Genomic DNA, 26029 nt, shown 5'->3' on the forward strand with positions numbered 1-26029 from the left:
GTCATCTAGTTAGGAAGTGACAAAACTAGGAATTGAACCCTTGAATTCCAGTTTAGGAAGGAGTTTGTTTTATCCATTGTAATGCTAAAACTATCAGTTTAATATGTATTGTTTGTACCCATATTTGTTCCTGTATAAGTGTACTCAGGTTACATAAAATGCCCTTCTGCGTCCCAGACAGTTTAAAAGAGTGAAAAATGGCAAGCAATCTCGCGTTATATAATATGCAACAGCCCTTTGGAGGCATTTTGTGGAATAATATTGCAAACATTGTTCCTTCTACCTCATCCATAAACACTTCCCATGAGATTTTTGTTCTTTGTGGGATAATTTCCATTGCAGTAATTCTTATTTGTTTTCTCAAAAATAATGGTTGGTTTCCACCACTCTCAATAGATTCAGCCAAGAAATTTGGGGGTACATCTGACAGCCTAACTTATCCCACTAGATCACTAATGATTTTCTTGCCAAACTTATTTACATGTTTCTAACTTTGATTTACTTCAATAAATGTTGACAGGCACTTGGGCAGTCTCTTCATGGTGAGAGCTCAGAGTCACGAGAGAGATACAGACAAAGACATGATCTCCCACAGCACTGTGCAAGCGCAGTCAGGGCCATGTCCTCAGGATTTGGGGAATGTGCCACATGCCCCTGGACCCTACCATGGATGTCCTGCAGCAGGTGGCATCACACCAAGTGTGGAGGATCTCCAGTTTCTGAAACTGTACAAAATCCTTTCTCTTTCAGAGATAAAAAACCCCATGTTCACTAACTATCATTAAATCTATGTAATGCTTCCCATATTTTTTGTGGGCTAATACAATGTCACATTCTGAATTAGGATCCAAAGAGATCATTAACCAGTTATCCAACAAGTTGCTGTTTATTAACATGATTATTATAATGGTAACATGTTTCTAGTGATCTGAAACACTACCTTTATTCTCTATTATATGAAATTCCCATGTGCAATCAAGTCTTTCTGGACTTTCTGTTGGATTTCAGTGGTCCATTGATCTCTTTATTCTTGTGTCAGGACTTCTTTTTAAATCATAGAGAGTTTATAATCTGTTGTTACAATATATTACCTGGTAGAGTTTGCCCCCCTTGTCCTGACTTCCAATCTTCAGCAACCCCCAAACACTCATGCTCTGTGCTCTTCTTTTTCAGAAGTCTCCTCATTCTTTTATTTTTTCCATATGAGCTCTGAAGGTAACTTGCCTAGCTCTAGGGGGAAAAATATATTAATATTTTTATAAAGATCATGTAAAATGTACAATTTTCAAGAGAATTGACATAAGAGAAACATTAATTAATTAAAGCAATACTCCTTAAGGGCAAAAATCAACTTGATTTTGTAGAAGGGTGTACCTGTTCTTCAATAGGTATTCTTTTAGTGTTATGATTTTAATCATGGTCTTCTCTTTTGCTCTGTCTTTTAAGTTATTATTGTTTGTGCATATGAGGATACATTTCTCTGGGTTAGTTTTTTTTAGGGTCGGGGGGAGAGGGAGAGAGAGAATCTTAAGCAGGCTCCATGCCTAGTACAGAGCCTGAGGTGGAGCTCAATCTCACAATGTTGAGAATAGGAACTGAGCCAATATCAAGAGTTGGATGCTTAACTGAGTGAGCCACCCAGGTGCACTCTGTGTTAATTTTAAATCCTGCTTCTTTCCCGACTTCCCTCTGTTCTTAGTAACTTTTTCATGGATATATTCTTAGGGGCCTGAGATACTCAATTCAGTGGAGACTGTATACCATTCATGTTGCTGCAAACGGGTGATGCATTTCTTGGGAGTGAAAAATTCAGTGTCAAACATGACAACCTGCATCTTATGAATGCAAAAAGAGGCCAGGTTAAAGCCATCAGAGGTGGTGGGGAAATACTGTGAGCTTGAGAAAGCAGGCTCATCTGAAGGGAACAGACTTTCCTTGGCACCTGACTGCTGCCACATGGGAATGGGGTCTGTGTTAAAGGATCTTCTGACTTTACAAGTGAAGCCAAAAATTTGGACTTAAAAGTGAAATCTTATGATTTTTAAATTAGTTTTAAAATACTCCTGGGGAAAAAGAAATAAAATGAAATACTGTTGGAAGAAATATAGAGGACAAGTCCATAGCTTAAATATATTCTGCAAGACATCAGTTTGCAACATCTGAGAAACAAATTTTGTCATTCTGACCATAGAAAGTCATAGAAAGGTATCTACCAATAAGACTTTTTTACTTATTACAAGTGCATTAGTACTGGGAGTTCAATTACAACTGACCACAAACTTAGTGGCTTAAAAACAATAGAACATCATAATCTTACAGTTGTGGAGTCTAGAAGTCTGAAATGAAGATATCAGTTTGACTCTGATTCCTCTGAAGGCTGTCAGGGCGGGGGGTGGGGGAGGCGGTGCTTCCTGCCTCTTCCAGCTTCAAGTGGCTCCAAGGATACCTTGGCTTGACTCCATTACTCAAATCTGTGCCTGCATCTACGCATGACTCCTGCTCCCTTTTTCTCCTGCAAGGATACTTCTCTCTTGGATCTAAGGCTTATACAGACAATGCAGGATGATCTTGCTCAGAGATCTTTAACTTAATTCCACTTGCCATATAATTTTTCATTATCCACTATCAAAATATTTTTCAAATAAGGCCTCACTCATAAGTTCAGGGGTTTGGGATATGGACATATCTTTTTGAGGACTACAATTTAAACCCTATGAGTTATAGAATAGACATAGAAAAAGGGCTAAACAAATAAAGACTGGTTCTCAAAATTTGTTTTTCAGATACACCCTCTTGGTAGCAGACAATGTGAGTTCTCCTGGTTCTTACTCTATTCTGTGCTTCTCGCCTCTTCCCCGCCCATACCTTCCCCTCCATCCCTTGTCCCCTCTCTCTTCTCCTCTTCTTTCCTCTTTCCCTTTCCCTCCTTCTCGCTGTCATTCTTTCTCACTCTCTGTCTTTTTATTCATTGATTCATGGATTTATTCTGTTAGTATCATATCGCTATGATGTGCCAGAACCTGTGTGTTTCTAAATCATTAGCCATCTTTCCTGAGTTGAACAAAGAACATAGGTGGCTCAGGAAGAGCTAAGAACCTCTCCTTTATGAACTGGTAGAAGGAAGCCTTGGGCGCTTCCTGCCATTTAGGCTGACAGTGATGTCCTAAGCTGCAGTGCATGACTTGTGTGGTTAAATCAGCAATCAGGGCTACTTACTGGTCACTCTCTTAGACTGTACAAAGCCCCATTAGTATCTGTCAGCATCCCTTCACCCTGGCTGAACAGGCAGCTGTGTCCTCTAACCCCCTCTTGACACTGATAGCTTTCCTCTTCTGCCACACACTTGTAAGAGCTTCTTCCTCCACAGCTGGAAAGGTCACCTTCTAAACATCCTGCTCTGGATGAATTATGTGTCTATTGATTTCCACACTCTTGTCTCAGCCACAAATTTTAGGGAGCATTTGAGGGCAGCACCCCAGTTAAAGAGAAAAGAACCATATAAATGTAGTTGTAACGCCAGCTAAAACCCTGCTTGTTATTTCCATGTTGCCTTAAGTTTACTTCCAAGGTTATATGAATTTTGTTCAACGTGTACCCAGTGAGACATTTGCCTTAGAATCCCCTGTAGCTTAATTTCTGAAATTAAAATAATCTGTTCAACCAAAGGAATAATTTAATACTAAGAATTTCGTCAGCTTTACATACAAGAATGACCTCCTTTAACATAATTCTTAATTCCGTTTTCTGTGAGATGAAATCCCAGTCTTGGTGCCTTGGGTTAAATTTTAAAACTGATAATTTAACCAAGAGTAAGGCATGCATTTCCAGATCACTTTTCTTCTGAGCTCCCATAAGAATAGGAATAAAGTCTCAATTCACTGGAATACACATATATACCCCTGTATACATATATTATTAGATTAGTTATTCTACTTTCGGCTTCTGTCCCTAATTCTGTTGCACCTTGGTGACAGCACATCTTATATTAAATACCCTATTCCTTTAAAAAAAAAAAAAAAAAAAAAAGCAAGTTGGGTCTCTTGGGATTACTCAGTCAGTTGAGCATCTAACTCTTGATCTAGACTCAGGTCTTGATCTCGGGGTCATGAGTTCAAGCTCCACGTTGAGTTCCATGCTGGGTGTGGAACTGACTTAAATGTAAAATCACTAGGCTGCAGAAACTGTAATGACAGACCAAGAGTGTTAAGTTAGTGCCTGCAGCTGGAGGGAAAATTTTGAACCACCCCATAGCAGAAGCTCCTTGTCTATTACTAAAACAGAGGTATGATGTGTGCCTAACCCAAAAAGCAACCAAAAATATAACAAGGCATTGTAAACAGATGGTTACAGCAAGGTCTCTTTTAAAAAACTTGAATATTTCCTGGATAGCTTCATTCCATATGGATGAAAATGAGGGAACCAGTGAGACTTAATTTATCTCTTGCCATGGCCCTGCTAAAGTGAAATAAATATTAGGTCCAAGAAATTGGACTCAACTGAGGTAAATCAGCAAGATTCACTCGATTGAATAATAGCTATTGACCTCTGCTTCTGTTTTGTTGAATTGTCTGAGAGGAGCTCCATTTTCTGAAACTAGTTTTTGCCCCAGCTTGGTGAGCCCATGCTGCCAGTTTTACCATTTGGATTGGCTCACCCATTCCAGCCCCTGATCATAGAATAGCTTTGTTCTTCCACCTGTTGAACTGTCTAGTTGCCTAGTGGATTTGTGTTTGATGTAGTAGCTTGGTGATTGGGCATCCATTAGAGAGAGTGAAGAGGTAGCATAATAAGTCGACCCCAGCAATGCACCATAGGCATGGTTTTCAATCTTTGGAATACGAGAATCTCCTGGGGGAACTTGAGGGGGAAAGAAACAGGGCTGACCTGCCTCCATGATCTCTATTTTCTTCATTAACTCTCCAGATGATTGTGATTCCCACCAAAATGTGTGAAACACCACTCTGCATGGATATCAAAAACAAGGGTCTAGAAGCAAACTGATTTGGGTCCAAATTTCTCTGAGCTTTAGTTTCTACCTCAAAACTGTTGATATGATTAGTACCTACTTCTTAGGATTTATGTGACACTCATTGAGAAAATGAAGATGAAGTGCTTATTACCTTTGTATTGTAACAGTCAGTGCAATTTTTTGTATGACCAAATTGAAATCTGACAAAGATTTTGACATCCACTCACAAGAATAGCTTATTCATATATTTATTCATTAATATTTAAGCCATTGGTTTATTAGAATGTTAGTAGAAATTTTGATTGCATACACATGGGAGATGGTTTCTTTATATTTGTTGATTTTAAGGCCTGGTTGTCCTGAGGAATTTTGTAATGCTAAATGACTTCAATATTCTTAAGACAAAGCACATGGCGTTCCACTGAATAAATGTCCAGTCTCTTTGCTTCCCACATTTCTGGTTAAAATCTGTTTTTTGCCTTTTCTCACCTGTGTTTACTCCCTCCAGGAAGCCCTCTCTGGCACTCCAAGAGAGTTCTCGCTCTCTCTGGGCATGTGTGTGTGCTCCCCAAAAACTATGTACTCTTCCTTCATAAAAATAATCACAGTTGTAATTTTATTTTGATATGATACTTGCCAAAATCTATCTTCCCCACCAGGCTAGCCATCAGCCTGATGAGGGGCCACCTGTTTTAACCCAAGATTAGTCAGTGTAGAGAATAGTGCCTGTCACAGGTAAGTGTTCAAGAAATATTTAATGAATGACTATGGTTATTTTATAACCAACAGTTTGCATTTTACTTCATCAGGCACAATGCTGAGTACTTTACAAATAATGGCTCATTTAATCCTTCTAACAATATGAAGTTGGATATTAATATTTTTTTAAAGGGCTTATTTGTCAGAGAGAGAGAGAGTGCACATGAGAGAGCACACAAGCAGGCAGAGTGGCAGGCAGAGGCAGAGAGAGAAGCAGGCTCCCTGCCAAGCAAGGAGCCTGATGTGGGACTCGATCCCAGAACCCTGGGATCATGACCTGAGCCGAAGGCAGCGGCTTAATCTACTTGAGCCCCCAGGCACCCCAGGTGGATATTAATATTAATCCCCTTCTACAGATGAGGAAACTGAGACACAAAATAGCTGAGTCATCTGCTCAAGGTCATACAGGTAGAAAATCAGAATGTTAGAGTCAGACCCACACAGTGTGTCTCTGATGTCTATATTCACCAATACACTATGTGGCTTCTGTACCAAAAAAGCCAAACTTTTGAGGTCTTCAGGATACCACTCAAAAGCAAATGTATGCTACATTCTACTACTTGACTGAGAGCTCTGAATTTTCCCCTCAGAGCCCATAGGACCTTCAGAGGAGGTAGTGAAGACACAGGGCTAGTTCAGGTTATCTTTTCAGCAACACTAAGACATGCAGCTAGATTGAAATGCCAGGCTGGAGAGCCCAGAGTGGTGACAGGGCATACAGGTGAGGAACAACTTTGGAGGCTGCAAAGGGGCCCAGAAAAGCAATTCTTAGGGATATATAGCACAGTGAGCACACCAGGAAAATTCACCAGCAATTAAGACAGCATGTTCTACCTCCCCAGGCCATCTGTAGGCTATAAGATGGTAAGGCAAAGCTCCTGCCATACTGAGCTGGGTACTGAGCAAATGTTGCAACTATAGAAGCAAAGCAAAGACCCTCTCATCTGAACCAGACATATATTTGAGGGTGAAAATACTAAGATCTCACAAATTAGGCTGGAACTGCTCAAGTCCCATCTGCTGAAGTCAGGATTTGTTCTAGAATCCTGCTTCTCAAAGTACGGGCAGTATGAGAATCACGAGGAGCTTATTAAAACGCAGGATTTGCCCTGGAGCCCTGCTTCTTAAAGTGTAGGCAGCATGAGCATCACCTGGGGCTTGTTAAAAATGCAGTGTATTTAGCCCTACCCAAGACCTCCTCCACCCAAATCTACATCTGAGGAGATACTCCGGAAGTCCATATATACATGCATTTGGGAAGCAAGAACAGTTTTCAACTTAGAGATGCAGGTAGCTGGAGGACTCACAGGGAGGAGGAAGAGGAGGAAGCTAAGCACCAGCTATTTGTGTGAGTGAAAAGGAGAGGGGTTGTGGCTCAGGGTTTCCGCTCCTTTTCTGTGTTGTGCTGTAGTGCATACAGACAGCTTTAATGGTGCTTGCTTTTTTCCCCGAAATCTGTTTGTTCTTGCTCAGATGAGAGGGAAGTTCTGACTGCTGCTTTGTTTTCTTTTTCTTCTGTTTTAAATGTTCCACAGTCCCCTACCTGCACGTTAGCCACAATACAATCCTTCCTTCCTCAATGGGCTTTTGCATTTCCAGCAGACACAGGATGGAGAGAAGCATTTTGAAGCGGCAGACATTTTCAGTGATGAGGTTTCCTTTAAAGATGGTTTTTTTCTGAGCTGGGAAAGGGATATACCCTTGCTACAATCTGAGCCATTTTAGTAGTTCCTGTTCTGAGGCTGGTTGGGGATTTAGACCTGTGACATGTGGCAGAAGAGTTTACTTTTGAAACTTGGACATGTTCTGTTGAGGGTGCTTCTTCGTGAAGGGTGTGTTGTTTCAGTATTGCACAGAGAGAATTATGGTGCTGTGATAAAGAAGGAGAGTTTCAGTCATCTAGCTACTTAAAAAACTAGCTCCAGTGTTACTGGCTTGATGAACAGCCTCCATTGTGCAACTGGAGCTGGTCTGCTGGAGGGCTGCAATCTCCAAAGAAGTTCGGCTGAGACAAGCTGGGCTTTTGCCACATGACCTACCATCCTTCTGTCAAATGTCTTAGAGCATGGCCAGCTGGATTCCAAGAAAGAGAATTCCACAACAACAAGCCACAATGGGGCCAGGGCTTCCCAGCCTCTGCCTGCATCACACCTATGTCCCACAGAAAAGGGAAGGTGTGTATGGGTATGAAGCCCTGGAAGCAGGTCTAGTCAGGGGTCATTGTCATAATCTACCACTCTTGATTAATTGGGTTTTGGGGTGGGGGAGGTGGGAGGAGGGAACACAGGGCAAAATGGTGAAAGAAATGAAAACTCTGTCACCAGTCACCATGTGTTCACGTGTGTATGTATATATATGACTGAAGGCATACATTTAGTGTCTTGGGAAACATCGGGGACTCATGTATTTCCCCCAGAGATTTTCCTTTGTTGAAGAATATTGTGTTCTACTTTATAGTCCTCTGGAGGCAGGGCTGTGGGAGAACAGTGAGGCAGGAAGACTTCCAGCCAGGTAGCTTAATCAGTATTGATAATGGAATGGAATCACATACTCTAGCCAGATTACTTTCAAATAATTTAAGGTAGTGGGATAAAAGGACAGTTGGCCAGCATGTACTGATAAGATCCTGGAAAATGAAATAAGAGATGCAAAATACTCTATTTTCTCTAAAATATTATATAATCTCTTGTGCTTTATGTTTGTTTGTTTTACTGTCTCATTTACTTTAGATTTTCCATTTATAGTAGGTTTCATATATGTCAGGCCATGAATTTGGTGTTGGCCACTTAGTAATGAATATAGTTAACCTGATATGGTCCTATTATGGAGTTGAGAGTCTAGAGCTATTTTTTTTTAAATGGCCTTAAAATGAGAAAACTGAGTAATTTAAATAACAGTTACTCAGTTTTCTCAAGTCCATCTCCTGTTGTTCTTGATCCTGAACTCTGTAAGTTTCCAAGGTCTTCTCCCCATCCCAAACAAGGTACTGAGAAGGAAGGAGGTAGGATAGTTTTCATTTCTACAGAAAGATGAAAGGATGATGAGGGAAGCGTGCACTTGCTCAAGTTCCCCTGACTTACTTAGGAAGTGAGTGGAGCTGGCCCCCCAGCCCACCTCGTATTACTGAATCCTATCTGATTCTCCCAAGACCTTGTGGCTCCATTGGAGCATTTGAGGCTGCATTCCTAAAGAGGTAGCAAGAGATTTCCTGGGGACCTGGCCTTTCGAGTTTCTGCTCTTCACATACACCACTGCACTCAGTGAGCAGCACTGAGCTTTCTGTTAGACTCCTATTTACTTCTGGCCTTTTCAAAAGCTTCCATTTTGATTAGGATATCAATGACACATGGAGCATTATTAAATGAAAGGAAGGTGTTAAAAGGATATTCACAGGTCAGTAGCTCACATAGTCCCAGATACTGCATGGCCTAGTGGTTGACTTTGGGCATGTTTCTATTTCATCTGAGCCTCATTTCCTTATTGGCGAAGTGGGAATTATAGTGTTTGCTATATTGGTTGTTGAGGTGAATAAAAGAATCTATGTGAAACAGAAAATCTTATCTATAGTAAGCACTGAAATTATCAATTATCTTGGTGAGAAGGAAGAAGACATTTTGTCCCTGGTCTAGCATCACTGGAGATGCAAGACCTATTGTGATCATCATGTCCTCTCTAAGGTCATTGTGACTGTGTCATTTGGAGGTCACATCTCTGCCTGACAGACTGAAATAGGGACTTAGCCATAGGTTAGTCCTGGAATATTTTTCTTCTTCTTCTTCTTCTTCTTTTTTTTTTTTTTTTAATTGACATGAAAGAGCATACAGTCTACTAAAACAAAGAAAAACCATCACTGGTATTTTTATTTCTAAATGTCCCAGCAGTGCCCCACAAGCAATGACTTTTTCATTTAACTCTATTTAGGGTTTGATGCCTATTTTACGTCCCGCACACTTGAAAACAACAGAAGAAATGTATGGTTTGCTGAATACTGGGAGGAAAACTTCAACTGCAAGTTGACGATTAGTGGGTCAAAGAAAGAAGACACAGATCGCAAATGCACAGGTAATTTCATTCCAGTTGTTCTTCTCCTGGTACTCTACGTGGCCAGCATTGAAATGTCTGCATAGCTGACAGAAGGAAGCTTGGCTGGAGACAAATTGAAAAAGTAAATTGAATTTTACTAGATTGTTCAGAAAATGGAGCAGGAGCATAAGTCCTGCAGGACAAGAGTAGAACGGACAAAATTGTATTCTTTTCTGCCTGTCCATCTAACAGTAATTGACATTTTCATTGATTCTTGGAATTCAAAAGGGTCATGTTGCTTTGAATGCTCTCAGTGATAAATATTAGTTCACGTTTTAGCCAGGAGTATGAAGTCATTTTCACATAGACAAAAATCCAGCAAATCCCTCTCAGCACCGGATTTAACTGTTATCATGGACCGTACTGTGTGTTTGATTAAAGAAACAAAATACTTGGGTTTAGAGTGATGTGAGTTTCAATAATTTCCATAATATCCAAGTTAATGTGTCTGCTGCTATATAAAATATGCTTAAAAATACTTAAGGGCGCACCTGGCTTGTTCAGTCAATAGAGCTTGTGATTCTTGATATTGGGGTCATGAGTTTGAGCCCCATGTTGGGCTTAGAGTTTACCTAAAAAATAAACAAAACCCAAACAAACAAAAAACCATAAGCAGCCTTATAGGTAAACTTGCATAATAATTCCAAATTAAAAAACATGTGTGTATGCTATGCATATGTATGTACATATATGAAGTAGTCGGAGGATAAACATTCACTGGTGTATTCACAAATATTTATTGAGCAACTCCTTCTACACAATACTAGGCACCATGCTCTGATGGTAAGCAAGCCAGGTAAAGACCTAGCTTTCATAATACTCAGAGGACAGTGGTAGAAAATCGACATTATTCCTGTGAGCTCCCCATGAATACATAATTATAAACTGTAATAAGTGTTCTGAGGGCTATATGGGCATATAGCCAAGAAATTTCACTTATACTGAAGGCAGAAGCTGTCTCAAAAGACCTCCTTGAGGAAGAAGTAGGCACCGGCTAGTTAGGTAGAGGGAAGGACAGATAGGAGAATTTCTCGTGGAGGAATAACATGGCAAAAGGCTTGAGGCAGGAGAAATTATGATACCTCTATGGACAGAATAAGCAGCATTACTTGACTGAAGTACAGTGAATAGGATGAATATGTCCACTAAGGCTGCTAGTGTAGAGATGTGGATAAGGAATAAGCCATGTGTGGGGACATACATGGAATTTGGTCTTTACCCTAAGCATACTGGAACTAGGGGTGGGGGTGGTGGTGGTTACAGAAGCATGTGACATGTTCTACCATCTTATCACCTACTCCTATATTATATAGCAATACCCAATTTCATACTTCAGTAACCTTTATCATTTGTAGCGATGACCTTGAAATACCACAAAACCCCAAAATGTTATTCTAAACTGTTCTAGATAATGATCTAGAATTGTCTAGAATGATCTAGACAATGCACTCATGTTAGGTATACTGTTGCTTAGTTTATCTTTGCAGTATGAGTCTTTGAATATTGGCCATCCAAATATGGTAGATTGAACCATTTGACAAACACCTATTAATGAGGAATAATGCATGCAAACCATGGTCCTAAAAACATCAGGAATGGTATTAAGGTGGCTTTTCCTCAAAGTGTTTTTGTGAAGGAGAGATAAGATAGGAAGAGAGGTATGAGAAAAAATAATGATGCAAAATCAATGTTAGATAATTAGATAAACAACTCAGTAAATTACAATTCCACATGAACTATATTCTCAATGCCATGGTATATAGCAACAGTGTTTTCAGAAATACAATCTTTAGGGACACCTGGATGGCTCAGTCATTAAGCATCTGCCTTTGGCTCAGCTCATCATCCCAGGGTCCTGGGATTGACCCCCTCATCAGGCTCGCTGGTCAGCAGAAAGCCTGCTTCTCCCTTTCCCACTCCCCATGCTTCTGTTCCCTCTCTCCCTGTGTCTCTGTCAAGTAAATAAATAAAATCTTTAAAAAAAATACGATCTTTATAATATTGAAGGGAGGGAGGAAAAAATATTTCAATGTTGACTAGACTGGGTAAAACAAAATTCTCAAGAGGAAACTGAAAAAAAATGAGTTTGACATCTGGATAATTTGTATGACAAACATCCAGGTACACTAGAAGTATCTACATGATTAATGATAGAAGTTTTTTGGTTCCTTCTGACATTTTGTATTCTGTAGAGTCGAGAAGGTAGGATGGATCGTTTTGTGGCCATTAGGATTGTTATAAGGCCAACCCCACACTTTCCATGTTTTAACAACACTGTTCTATCTGTAGTGACATTTTCATGTTGATCATCAAGAATTCAGGTTCATAAAAATAAGCTCATGATCAAAATCATTATCTTCAAAAAATATCTCATTCATTCCATGTAGAATATCTGATCACATTTACTAAATTCTGTGACCCAGAATTATTTGAATACTGTCTCTGCTCTCTTTTCTTCCTTACCACTTTAGCAGTTGTAAGATGTGCCGTATTGAGTGGAGATAAATATTACTACCCTCATTGTGTCTCTTATTCCTGTTACTGGGTATGAGTACATGGGTGGTCATGTTTGTTTTTTTTTTTTTGTACCACCTTTCCCCAAATCCAGTGAATCCTGCATTCTGCTCTGGAAGTATTCACAAATTACTGTTTAAAAATTTTGACCTTTAGAAACAGCTGACCTTTGAACAACATGGGTTGGGACTGAATGGGTCCACTTAAATGGACTGTTTTCCATAAATACAGTACTATAAATGTGTTCTCTTACAACTTTCTTAACATTTTCTTTAGAATACTTTGTAGAATACAGTATGTAATGCCTATAGCATACAAAATATGTGTTCATTAATATGTCACTGGTAAGGCCTCCTTGCATCAGTAGGCTATTTGTAAAGTTTTGGGGGAGTCAAAAGTCACAGGTGGACTTTTGACTGTGCAGGGGGTTGCCAATACTAACCACACACATTGTTGAAGAGTCAACTTGGGAATGGAATAATCAGAGAAAAAGCATGCTGAGATTTGCTAGACTAGAGGGAAGAGATGGAGAGATGGGACCAATCTTATTGTATTGATAAGAGTTCTTGAAACCATTGTGAGAAAATAAGTTTTAATGATGGAAAAGAGTGGATGGGAGAGGAAGTGTTGATAAGCTTAAGGATGTAGATGATAAAAGCAAAAGATGCTTTGGGAATGAGATTCTGAAAATAGAAAGAATAGTCACATTGGAAAGAAATACCCTGATGAGGAAGCAGGCTAAGAAGTCTGGCATTGCAGACAGTTTGGCTCTAGACAGCATAGACCGTGGATGTTCTGAGGACTGCAGACAGCAGCCCACCTTGTAGATCTCCCTCTATGACTGGGTTCTGCTAAAGAATAAGAAAGTCTTAAAATGCTTCTAGGATTTGGGCACAAATTAAAATGCCAACTTGTTTCTCAGTATCTTTTTACATAGCCTCTTTAGCCATAATGAGGTATTTATTATATAGTAACTTCAAGTAGACGTTCAATGAGTTAGTCACCTGGCCAGACAACTTTGAAGATGAGGAGTGGGTCCCATACTAGTTGGAGAGAGCAGATTTCTGCAGTCAGGGAATAGCAGTGAGTTCTGAAAAGCCAAGATGGTAAAAAGTCATGGCAGGAAGAATGATGAAAAAAAAATATTACTATTAAGCTGTGTACTCTTGGTAATTTAACTTGGAGATAGATGTGTCTGAATTCTTATAGAAACAACCTGAACAACACAAATTCTGAAAGATACTATGCTGTTTCATAGTAGACCTAGATTTTGTTAGGGATATAGTGCTAGCTACACATACTGATGTCCTTCTAGATACTTCCAGAATAAAGTAAGTTCTTCTAGATAGACTACCAGAATAAAGTAAGTCCCTCTCAATACTTTTAGAATTATACTTGTAGACTATCTGTTTGGGAACAGAAAGGTCAGATGTGATTTTTCTTTTCTGTGCTTCCCCACTCCTACCCCACTAGCTAAATGTGTTTATCCTTAACACTTACCAGTATATTGTTGACACAAAGACCAGTTTAGAATATGATCTTTTGGGGGAATGACATGTTTTTTTATGGAGATACCAAGGTTAAGGGAATAAGGGAAAGTACCCAGGTGGTGATATCCCTGAAAAAGAAATTTGGAGCCATCCTTGAGTGCAAAAAATCACTCTACCAAAGTGTTTAAGAAACCAGTTTTTGGCATGAAAGAGGCCTGTGTTTATGTTTCAGAGCTATCCCTGAATGGTCCCATGAGAGACTGGATATTATTTAGCTTTTCAAAACATTTTCTCATATTTGAAATGGGAATAATAAAGCTTTACACATGAAGTTGTTGTAGGGAGTACATTAGGTAACTTGGCATCTAAAATGATACTGGTATATGAAAGCTCAGTAATGGTGGGAGCCTGACTGACTCAGTCAGTTAAGTGTCTGCCTTCCACTCAGGTCATGATCCCTGGGTCCTGGGATAGAGTCCCACATTGGGCTTCCTGCTCAGTAGGGATTCTTCTCCCTCTCCTCTCTCTCCTTCTCCCCCTACCTATGCGTGATCTCTCTCGCTCTCTCTCACACAAATAAATAAAATCTTGAAAGAATACATAATAAAACTGAGTAATTATAACAATTACCTGCCATTTGGGGCAGAGTGCAGTTGCCTGTGAGGGTTTCATGAAGATCCTATTGCCACATGTTAATGCTGTAGAAAATCAGGCTGTATATCAAATTTTTCCAGGAAACACAGCCAGGAAATTGAATAAGAATGTAAATATGGACAGGAAATTTTCAGTGGGATACAAATTGTACAGTGATATAATGAGATAGCAAAAGTTTACAGACAGGCAGGTAACTTCATGCTGTGATAGAATATGAAGCTCAGGGCTTCAAAAACTTCAGTGCCATAATATAGAGTATGTGTCCAAGCATCCCTGGGACTTGGTACATGAGGTGTCCATCAAGTCCAACTTTTGTGCCATTTTATCTCTGACCTGCTATACCTTTATGTGGTTGGTAGCATCTCTGAGGTCTTCGCTTTCAAGCCCATTTTTTAAACTCAGAAGGATGTTCTGAGAATCTGCATGTGCTTGCCTATTGCAGCCCATAAAAATTATCACTCTGTCATATCTTATGACTTACATAGAACATTTGTCTAACTAACATTACTCTTCTGCCAAATGCCATGTTGTAGATACTGATTCATCAGAGTTACCTCTTTACTGAACAGAAGGAACTCAGCATTTAGAAATCCATCATCCCATGAAGGGACAATTTGACTTTCAAAGATTTGTTTTCCTTTTGAAATGACAGAGGATGAATAAATTGATCTTTGGGAAAAAAAATTGTTTTCCATGCTAGTGCTTGCAAGTCCTACAAAAAGCAAATTTGATTTTGATTTGAGTCCCTAATCAATCAGTGGTTATTGTGGAAAGCCACCAGAGGCTTAAGAGCATACTCTGGTAAATGATCACATTTTGGGAGAATCCTTAAACTATCTTTTTCTTTACACCTCACTTCTCAAAGCTAATAGTTTAAGTAAAGGTCACTTTCTTGGTGGAACAAAAAAGTTTTTTAAGAAAAGCTGTTAACGAATAAACCATGTATTTCTCAAGTTTTCATTCATTTCTCATGGGATCCAGGCCCATCAGAGCCTACATAATTTAACAAGTCTATCAAGACAAAGGAAGAACACTTGAGTAAGTCAAGTGCTTTGAGAATATATCTGCAGAAAGCATTTGACTATACTAATTAATTTTTCCTGCCATTTTATCTTATTCTGAATTGACCTTTAATTGTTATATAGATGTTCTGTTGCAGCACCTAATATACCCAGCATGATTGAGGAATCCACATCAAAGTGTTACAGATAAAGGCTAACCCCTTGGTGCTCTGACTTTTTGAAGTCCTTTTGATGAGAAGCAGTGTAAAATACCATTTTTTATACCCTAGTGCCTTTTTGAATAAAAGTTCAAGGCAGATTAATTATGACTTAGTTTACATATAGCAACCATGATGTAATTCTGTGTTATAGGTTCTTTGTTGAAATTTGTATTCTGACTTACCTCTAGAAGTCAAAATATTGGTTGACATTTCTCTTGCTACCATCACACTTAAGTCTGACCCTACCTTCTTCCTGAATGGCTGATTTCTGTCTATATGGTAAGTGGAACCATATAAGCCAAATTAATAGTTTTTTTTTTTTCATTTATTTTTTAAAACAAATAAAAATTTATTGAGCATTCATCCTAGCTACTTTTTTCCCATGACCCAGTCACCCTATCATTTCCTCCCTACCCCCACAGCAACCCTCAGTTTGTTTCATGAAATTAAGAGTCTCCTGTGGTTTGTCTCCCTCCAGATCACATCTTGTTTCATTTTTCCTTCCCTACCCTGCTACAACCCCCCCGCCTATCAAATTCCTCATATCAGAGAGATCATATGATAATTCTTTCTCTGATTGACTTATTTCGCTTAGCATAATACCCTCTAGTTCCATCCACGTCATTGCAAATGGCAGGATTTCATTTTTTGATGGCTGCATAGTATTCCATTGTATATACATATACCACATCTTCTTTATCCATTCATCTGTTGATGAACATTTAGGTTCTTTCCATAGTTTGGCTATTGTGGACATTGCTGTTATAAACACTCAGGTGCATGTGCCCCTTCAGATCACTACATTTGTATCTTTAGGGTAAATACCCAGTAGTGCGATTGCTGGGTCATAGGGTAGCTCTATTTTCAACTTTTTGAGGAACCTCCATACTGTTTTCCAGAGTGGCTGCACCAGCTTGCATTCCCACCAACAGTGTAGGAGGGTTCCCCTTTCTCCACGTCCTTGCCAACTTCTGGCATTTCCTGACTTGTTAATTTTAGCCATTCTGACTGGTGTGAGGTGGTATCTCACTATGGTTTTGATGAGTATTTCCCTGATGGAGAGTGATGTTGAGCACTTTTTCAGGTGTCTGTTAGCCATCTGAATGTCTTCTTTGCAGAAATGTCTTGTTCATGTTTTCTGCCAATTTCTTTTTTTTTTTTTTTAAGATTTTATTTATTTGAGAGAGAGAGAGAGAGAGAGAGAGAGAATTAGAGAGCATGAGAGGAGAGAGGTCAGCTGGAGAAGAAGACTCCCTGCAGAGCAGGGATGTGGGACTCCGATGTGGAACTCGATCCTGGGACTCCAGGATCATGACCTGAAGGCAGCTGCTTAACCAACTGAGCCACTCAGGCACCCTTCTGCCCATTTCTTGATTGGATTTTTTATTCTTTAGATATTGAGTATGATAAGTTCTTTACAGATTTTAGGATACTAAACCTTTATCTGATAAGTCATTTGTGAACATCTTCTCCCATTCTATCAGTTGTCTTTTGGTTTTGACTGTTTCCTTGGCTGTGCAAAAGCTTTTGATCTTGATGACATCCCAATAGTTCATTTATGCCCTTGCTTCCAATGCCAATAGTTCATTTTTGCCCTTGATTCCCTTGCCTTTGGTGATGTTTCTAAGAAGAGGTTGCTGTGGCTGAGGTCAAAGAGCTTGCTGCCTGTTTTCTCCTCAAGGATTTTGATGGAATCCTGTCTTACATCGAGGTCTTTCATCCATTTAGAGTCTATTTTTGTGGGTTGTGTAAGGAAATGTCCAGTTTCATTCTTCTGCATGTAGCTGTCTGATTTTCCCAACACCATTTGTTGAAGAGACGGTCTTTTTTCCATTGGACATTCTTTCCTGCTTTGTCAAAGATTAGTTGACCATAGATATGAGGGTCTATTTGTGGGCTCTCTATTCCATTCCATTGATCTATGTATCTGTTTTTGTGCCAGTACCATACTGTCCTGATGGTGACAGCTTTGTAATAGAGCTTAAAGTCTAGAATTGTGATGCCACCAACTTTGGCTTTATTTTTCAACATTCCTCTGGCTATTTGAGGTCTTTTCTGGTTCTGTATAAATTTTAGAATTATTTGTTCCATTTCTTTGGAAAAAAATGGAAGGGATTTTGATAGGGATTGCATTAAATGTGTAGATTGCTTTAGGTAGCATAGACAATTTCACAATATTTGTTCTTCCAATCCATGAGCATGGAAATTTTTTCCATTTCTTTGTGTCTTCCTCAATTTATTTCATGAGTACTTTATAGTACTTTATAATACTTTATAGATTCTTTACCTCTTGGTTTAGGTTTATTCCTAGATATCTTGTGCTTTAAGGTGCAATTGTAAATGGGATTGACTCCTTAATTTGTGTCTTTGTGTCTTTCTGTTGTTGTGTAGAAATGCAACTGATTTCTGTGCATTGATCTTATATCCTGACACTGAATTCCTTTATGAGTTCTAGAAGTTTTGGAGTGGAGTCTTTGGGGTTTTCCACATAAAGTATCATATTATCTGCAGAGAGTGAGAGTTTGACTTCTTTGCCAATTTGGATGCCTTTTATTTCTTTTTGTTGTCTGATTGCTGAGGCTAGGACTTCGAGTACTACATTGAATAGCAGTGGTGATAGTGGACATCCCTGACGTGTTTCTGACCTTAGGGGAAAAGCTCTCAGTTTTTCCTCATTGAGAATGATATTCACTGTGGATTTTTCCACAGATGGCTTTGATGGTATTAAAGTATGTATCATCTATCCCTACAATTGAAAAGTTTTGATCAAGAAAGGATGCTTTACTTTGTCAAATGTTTTTTCAGCATCTATTAAGAGTATCATATGGCTCTTGTTCTTTTATTAATGTATTGTATCAGATTGATTGATTTGTGGATGTTGAACCACCCTTGCAGCCCAAGAATAAATCCCACGTGGTCATGGTGAATAATCCTTTTAATGTACTCTTGGATCCTATTGGCTGGCATTTTGGTGAGAATTTTTGCATCCATGTTCATCAAGCATATTGGTCTATAATTCTCCTCTTTGAGGGGATATTTGTCTGGTTTTGGAATCAAGGTAATGCTGGCCTCATAAAATGAATTTTGAAGTTTTCCTTCCATTTTTATTTTTTGGGAACTGTTTCAGGAGAATAGGTATTAGTTCTTCTTTAAATGTTTGGTAGAATTCCCCTGGGAATCCATCTGGCCCTGGGCTCTTGTGTTTTGGGGAGATTTTTGATGACTGCTTCAATCTCCTTACTGGTTATGGGTCTGTGCATGTTTTCTATTTCTTCCTTGTTCAGTTTGGTAGTTTATATGTCTTTAGGAATGCATCCATTTCTTGCAGATTGTCAAATCTGCTGGTGTGTAGTTGCTCATAATATGTTCTTATAATTGTATTTCTTTGGTATTGGTTATGATCTCTTCTCTTTCATTTATGATTTTATTAATTTGGGTCCTTTCTCTTTTGTTTTTGAGAAGTGTGGCCAGGGGTTTATCAATCTTATTAATTCTTTCAAAGAACTAGCTCCTAGTTTCATTGGATTTGTTCTACTGTTTTTTTTTTTTTTTGGTTTCTATTTCATTGATTTCTGCTCTGATCTTTATGATTTCTCTTCTACTGGGTTTACGCTTTCTTTGCTTTTCTTTTTCTAGCTCCTTTAGGGATAGGGTTAGGTTGTGTACTTGAGACCTTTTTTGTTTCTTGAGAAAGGCTTGTATTGCTATATATATTTTCCTCTCAGGATCACCTTTGCTGTGTCCCAAAGATTTTGCACAGTTGTGTTTTCATTTTCATTTGTTTCCATGAATTTTTTAGTTCTTTAATTTCCTGGTTAACCCATTCATTCTTCAGTAGGATGTTCTTTGGCCTCCATGTATTTGAGTTCTTTCCAACTTTGCTCTGGTGGTTGAGTTCTAGTCTCAAAACATTGTGGTCTGAAAATACACAGGGAATGATCCCAGTTTTTTGGTACCAGTTGAGACCTGATTTGTGACCCAGGTTGTGAGCTGTTCTGGAAATCTTCCATGTGCGCTAGAGAAGAATGTGTATCCTGTTGCTTTGAGATGAAATGATCTGAATATATCTGTGATGTTTGTCTGGTCTAGTGTGTCGTTTAAAGCCTTTATTTCCTTTTTGATCTTTTGCCTAGATGATCTGTTAATTTCAGTGAGGGGGTTGTTAAAGTCCCCTACTATTATTGTATTATTGTCGATGTTTTTCTTTGATTTTGTTATTAATTGATTTATATATTTGGCTGCTCCCATGTTAGGGACATAGATACTTAAAATTGTTAGATCTTCTTGTTGGACAGATTTTTTAAGTATGATATAGTGTCCTTCCTCATCTCTTATTATAGTCTTTGGCTTAAAATCTAATTGATCTGATATAGAGATTGCCACCCTAGCTTTCTTTGATGTTCATTAGTATGATAAATTGTTTTCCATCCCCTCACTTTAAATCTGGAGGAAACTTTGGGTCTAAAATGAGTTTCTTGTAGATAGCATATCAATGGGTCTTGTTTTTTTTTATCCATTCTTATACCCTGTGTCTTTTGATTGGGCTATTTAGACTATTTATGTAAAGGGTAACTATTGAAAGATATAAATTTAGTGCCATTGTATTTCCTGTAAGGTGACTGTTACTGTATATTGTCTCTGTTCCTTTCTGGTCAATTAATTTTAGGCTCTCTCTTTGCTTAGAGGATCCCTTTCAATATTTTCTGTAGGGCTGATTTGTGTTTGCAAATTCTTTTAATTTTTGTCCTGGAAGCTTTTTATCTCCCCTTCTATTTTCAATGACAGCCTAGCTGGATATAGTATTCTTGGCTGCATATTTTTCTCATTTAGTGCTCTGAATATATCATGCCAGTCCTTTCTGGCCTGCCAGGTCTCTGTGGATAGGTCTGCTGTCAATCTAATATTTCTACCATTGTATGTTACAGACCTCTTGTCCTGAGCTGCTTTCAGGATTTTCTCCTTGTCATTAAGATTTATAAGTATTACTATTAGATGTTGGGGTGTGGACCTATTTTTATTGATTTTGAAGGGGATTCTCTCTGCCTCCTGGATTTTGATGCTTGTTCCCTTTGTCATATTAGGGAAATTCTCTACCATAATTCACTCCAATATACCTTCTGCCCCTCTCTCTCTCTTTCTCCTTCTTCTGTGGTCCCAATTATTCTAATATTGTTTCATCTTATGGTATCACTTATCTCTCGAATTCTCCTCTTGTGGTCCAGTAGTTGTTTGTCTCTCTTTTGCTCAGCTTCTTTGCTGCAAAAGACATCATCAAAGTATCCAAACCAGGGCCACGAGTCACTGGAGGAACATTGTGATGACAAACTAACTCTTAAACTTTGTTACTTTGCTGTGATTTCCACTAGGAGAAAGACAGTTTCCCAAGGGGCTCATTCTAATAGGGACAACTATATTGAAAACTGCTCTATCCATCATTCAGCAAGCAGGTTCCTTCAACCATTCTTCACCATAAGTTGCTTTACCTTGCCATTCAGTCACATTCGACCTTGGAGAACCTATTTGACCCATGATGGGCTAGACTGCATTGCCAGTAATGGAGAAGCTGCAGCCTGATTTATTCTTTCTGACTGGGTGTGTGTAACCATCTACCACTTAGCTACTCTTCTCCTTGCCCTGATTTGAGGAGTAGAGACTCGGGATATTCAGAATAAAGCCAGGTGGCTTGATTAGACCATAGTTTCTGAAAGGATGATACTTACACCATTAATGAAGTGATTTGGGGTTTACATAAATGAACATTTAAATTTTGTTTTATAATCATGCATTTTAATGTGATTTAAAAATATATTTAGCATATCACATCCATGATTTCATGTACACTCAGTAGTGTTACATGTGCATATATGTGCGTGTTTATGTTTCTCTCAGACATATGTTATCTGTCTGTATGTGTGTATGCTTGTGTGTATACACACATAAATATATGTATATATTTCCCTTTAAAATAGTCTTATTTAAATAAAAAATATTTTGTTTTAGAGAAATATTAATTATTCAATTGTACAGATGGTATGTGGACTTAGCAAAAAAAAAAAAAATTGAAAGTGCATGAACGACTAATGTTTTGGAAACACCACATAGTACTAATTACTAAATTCTCATAATGCCACTGGGAAGAAGAAAATGTAATTTTGCAACGCAGAAGATAATGTTAGTCAATTGAGAGGTTGTGACATGGAGTATCCACTTCAGATAAATGGAATCCTTCCTAAATGAACTCAAAACATCTCATAAATTGCACTTCATAGTCAGGTTGTCAAATATATGTTGAATTCCTGCTATTTGTAAGACACTGTCTTAGTCCTGCTAAAATCACAAAAATGTCTAAGAAACACTTGATGGTTTCAGTGATTCTCTGGAGATGTATGGAAGAACCTCACTTGAAACCCTCCACTGACTTCTGTCCCAGTTAAAAGAAAACCTTCGGGGCTCCCTGGTGGCTCAATTGGTTAAGCCACTGCCTTCATGACTCAGGTCATGATCCCAGAGTCCTGGGATCAAGTCCCATATCGGGCTTCCCCTTCTCTGCAGAGAGTCTCCTTCTCCTTCTGCCTGCCACTCCCCCTGCTTGTGCTCTCTCTCTCTCTCTGTCAAATAAATAAATAAAGTCTTAAAAAAACAAAAGAAAAAGTAAAAGAAAAGAAAACCCACCTTTCAGTGCTGGTTTAGGAGGATTACAACACCCTTGTTTTCTGTCCTGTTATCTGCAACTTTGTACCTGACATGCTGACTTCATTTCCTTTCCGCCAGTGTTCCATATTTGTTCCCACTTCAGGACCTGCAAACAAAGTGGGGCTTCTACTTGGTATCTCGTTTCTTTTATTTCAGTTGATCTGATTTCTTCCAGTCATTCAGTTCTTCCCTGAATTGTCACTGCTTCAGAGATGTCTCTCTTTGCTGAGCCCCTGCAAAAACTTACTCTCTATCTTATTTTTTTATTTGTTTATTTTCTGTATAACACTTAACCACTATCAGAAAATTAATTCTATATTCACTTGCTTATTACCTGTCTCCCCGAATAGAATAAAAACTCCACAAGTTCGGGGACTATGTCTCTCTTAGTTAACACTATCTTCCCTCTGAACTAAAATTTGAAAAATAAGGTCTAAATGAGGTCTAGGTACTTAAAAAACATTTTAAAATAAGTGAATACAAAGCAGGTGTGATGGCCCAACTACAAAAACATTGTGTAGTGGAATGAACATGTCTGATGAGGCAATTAGTAGGAATTTCATGGTGGACTTGGTAGAATTTTGACAAACAGAGTTAGAAAAATGGAGAATTTTCTTGAAAAGGAGAATCATATGATCAAAAGACTAAGAGAAGTAGGAGGACAAATTGGGGAAGATTCTGAAAATGTAGTGGAAGCAGAGACTCCCAAGTGGACACACCACCAGTTAATATGTTAGGAAACAAAATATCATGCTCAAAGCATACTACATTTTTTTTCATATAGCTATTTAGCCTGTCTCTGTGAAACTGCAGCATGGATTCTATAGCCAGAAATCCCAGAAGCCCTGCAACTTAAGTCATAGATGTATTGGCCTCATTACTCTCCAGTCTTCTAGAGGCTTTTGCCTGTCGTAGAACAAGGTCCTGTCTTGTGCCTCATAGTTTTTGTATGGCATAAAAGAAGTCTCTTGTCTTACTGATTCTCAGTTTCCCCTTATGTAAAAAGGTACAGAGATAGCTCTCTGAGTGTTCCATTGGTTCCAGCATTCAAGAATTAGGTAAGAATCTGGGGAACCTGGGTGACTCAGTTGGTTAAGTGTCTAGCTCTTGATTTTAGCTCAGGTCAAGATATCAGGGTCATGGATTGAGTCTCATGTCAGGCTCTCCACTCAGTGGGGAGTCTGCTTGGAATTCTCTTCCTCTTCCTCTCTCTCTTCTTCCCCTCTATCCCTTTCCCCTACTCAGTATGTGCTCTCTCTCTCAAATAAATAAATAAAAAAATCTTAAAAAAAATAATTACATAAGAATCAAGGAATTAAATTTCAAGAATATTTTTTGAAGGGTTCTATGCAGTACCACACTGGCAAGTAAACCAACCCAAAGCAATCCCATTGGATGTATCTGGAAAAGGATATTAAAACTTAAAGGAGGTAAGAGAGGGTGGTGCCCAGACTAGATCAGTAGTAGAGGTAATGGTGAAAAGTCATCAAATTATATTTTGAAGGTGTATCCAACAGAAATTTCCCTTTTGTCTAGAGTGCACTTCAGATCCTTGTAGCATTAAATACAATAAAAGTGAAAGTCAACCCAGCATCCCACTAATTACTGCTGCACTGAGTTTATATAGTGTTTGGAGTTTATTGAGCTGCTTTCCATTTCTTATCAAATGTGGTCTCCCCAACAACTCTGTATGGGGAGAGGAGATGGAACAAGTATATATAATTCATCTAATTTATAGGGAAAGCAATAAAACTAAGATTACCTAGAGTTAATTGTCAGAGTCAGGGAGTGCCTGGGTATGTCAGTTGGTTAAACATCCAACTCTTGATTTTGGCTCAGGTCATGATCTTGAGATCATGGGATTGACCCCTGCACCCCCTTGGTGCAGAGTTTGCTGGAGATTCTCTCTCTCCCTCTCTGCCTGCCCTTCCCCTGCTCTATAAGTAAATAAATAAATAAATAAATAAATAAATAAGTCTTTTTTAAAAAATCAGTGAGAGTCAGACTAGAACTGAAGCCTCCTGTTTCCATACAGTCTCTTGGGACCAAAGGAGGTAAGTTATGCTCAAAGAAAAGCCATATTGAGATAGGCAATAAGCTATCTTCATTGTATCAAATAGTCATTCTAAGTAGTTTAAATAAACTTTAAAATCATGGATTTATGTCTTTGTGTAATTCCCCTCTGGGTCATATATGAGTCTATAACATAATCAATAATAACCAAGTCTTCAAAGATCTCTTCTTTCAATTAAGAACACATTTCCCTCATATGGATCTTCAAATGCAGTAAGCACCTATAGCTGGTATTTAGGGAATCTGAATAGCATTTCATGACTATGTGGAGAATATTTGCCTTTTGAATTTCACTATCATGGATGCTGTATATAAATGTCTATATTGCTTCAAATCACTGGACCATGGATATTAAAACTAGCAAACTCTCTTCGTTTGATATCATGATTATAGAAATAACAATTTATCATTGCCCCCAAATAAGCTGAGTGTTGAAACCAACAAATTATCTCTTTGATTTTATGATTGTAGAAAAAAATTATGACCTATAGTGTAGCTTGGCATTCTACCAGCTACACACTGCACCTGCCATAATTTCATAAAAAGAGATTCCTGTCTAGGTCAGAAAAACTCCTGATATTGACTGCCCATAATATTATCTTTTCACATCTATCTAGTTCAGAGGAACATCAGAATTTACAAAATAACATTTTTTAAAAGTTTTTATTTATTCATTTTAGAAAGACAGTATAAGACGGTGAGCAGGGAAAGGGCAGAGGGAAAGAGAAACAAACTCCCCACTGAGCACAGAGCCTGATGCAGGGCTTGATCCCATCACCCCAAGATTATGATCTGAGCTGAAACTGAGAGTCAGATGCTTGATTGAACCACCCAGATGACCCACAAAATCACAGTTAAAAGATCAAAATTATTCAAGCCACAGAGAATTGTATTTAACAATAATTAAATAATGTAAGTTGGATCATAAGAGTCTTATCTCAAAGATGTGGTAGACAGAAGTATGGTTAAATATTTGGAATCTCTCTGAAGAAAAACTCTGGAAAAATCCATTCATCTTTTGTAAATTGCCAGAGTGACTGTTCCAAGGCCACTTGGCTAGGCATATAGACCTGTAATAGATTGGACAGCAATCAGAAGAACAAAGATTAAGGCAGTTAGTAGGTGCCAACTCTTACCCTCCATTTCTAGCATGCTACCTTTTCATTTTATCAAGTAAACGTGTTTAGAATATGTTTTTTCAGTAATCACAGTAATTGACCACAGGGTATAACCTTTAGCTGACATGGCATTTCATGTGAATACAACGCTTTAGGTTTACTGGTCTCTGATATAATCTTTACCAACCCCTGTTGAATTAGGAGATTGTTAGTTTCCTTAAAGCACTGTCAGAATTTCAGAGTGGCCCCCTAGAGCATCTGAACTCCAGCATCTTTGGCTTTTAGAGTCAGCCGAAACAGTAGTCAAACAGAGAGCACCTAGAAGATGAGTGTGCTTGATGTCTTAGAGGAATTGACTTAAAGGAGAAATGAGGGTTTTGGAGGGGAGAGGGGTGGAGGGATGCATGAGCCTGGTGGTGGGTATTAAGGAGTGTGTGTATTGCATGGAGCACTG

General features: G+C 38.6%; 1 protein-coding gene across 1 annotated transcript in view; it reads left to right on the top strand.

Moving 5' to 3' along the window:
* Positions 1–26029, top strand: part of LOC111144132 (glutamate metabotropic receptor 7) — a 914585-nt gene that overhangs the window by 528169 nt on the left and 360387 nt on the right. The window contains exon 5 of the mRNA XM_022498291.1: positions 9650–9790. Coding sequence (XP_022353999.1) covers positions 9650–9790 — 141 coding nt within the window. The remainder of the gene's footprint in view (positions 1–9649; positions 9791–26029) is intronic.

Source organism: Enhydra lutris, unplaced genomic scaffold, assembly GCF_002288905.1.
Source record: "Enhydra lutris kenyoni isolate GAN:26980312 unplaced genomic scaffold, ASM228890v2 scaffoldscaffold10, whole genome shotgun sequence".
In the NCBI taxonomy this organism is placed as follows: Eukaryota; Metazoa; Chordata; class Mammalia; order Carnivora; family Mustelidae; genus Enhydra; species Enhydra lutris.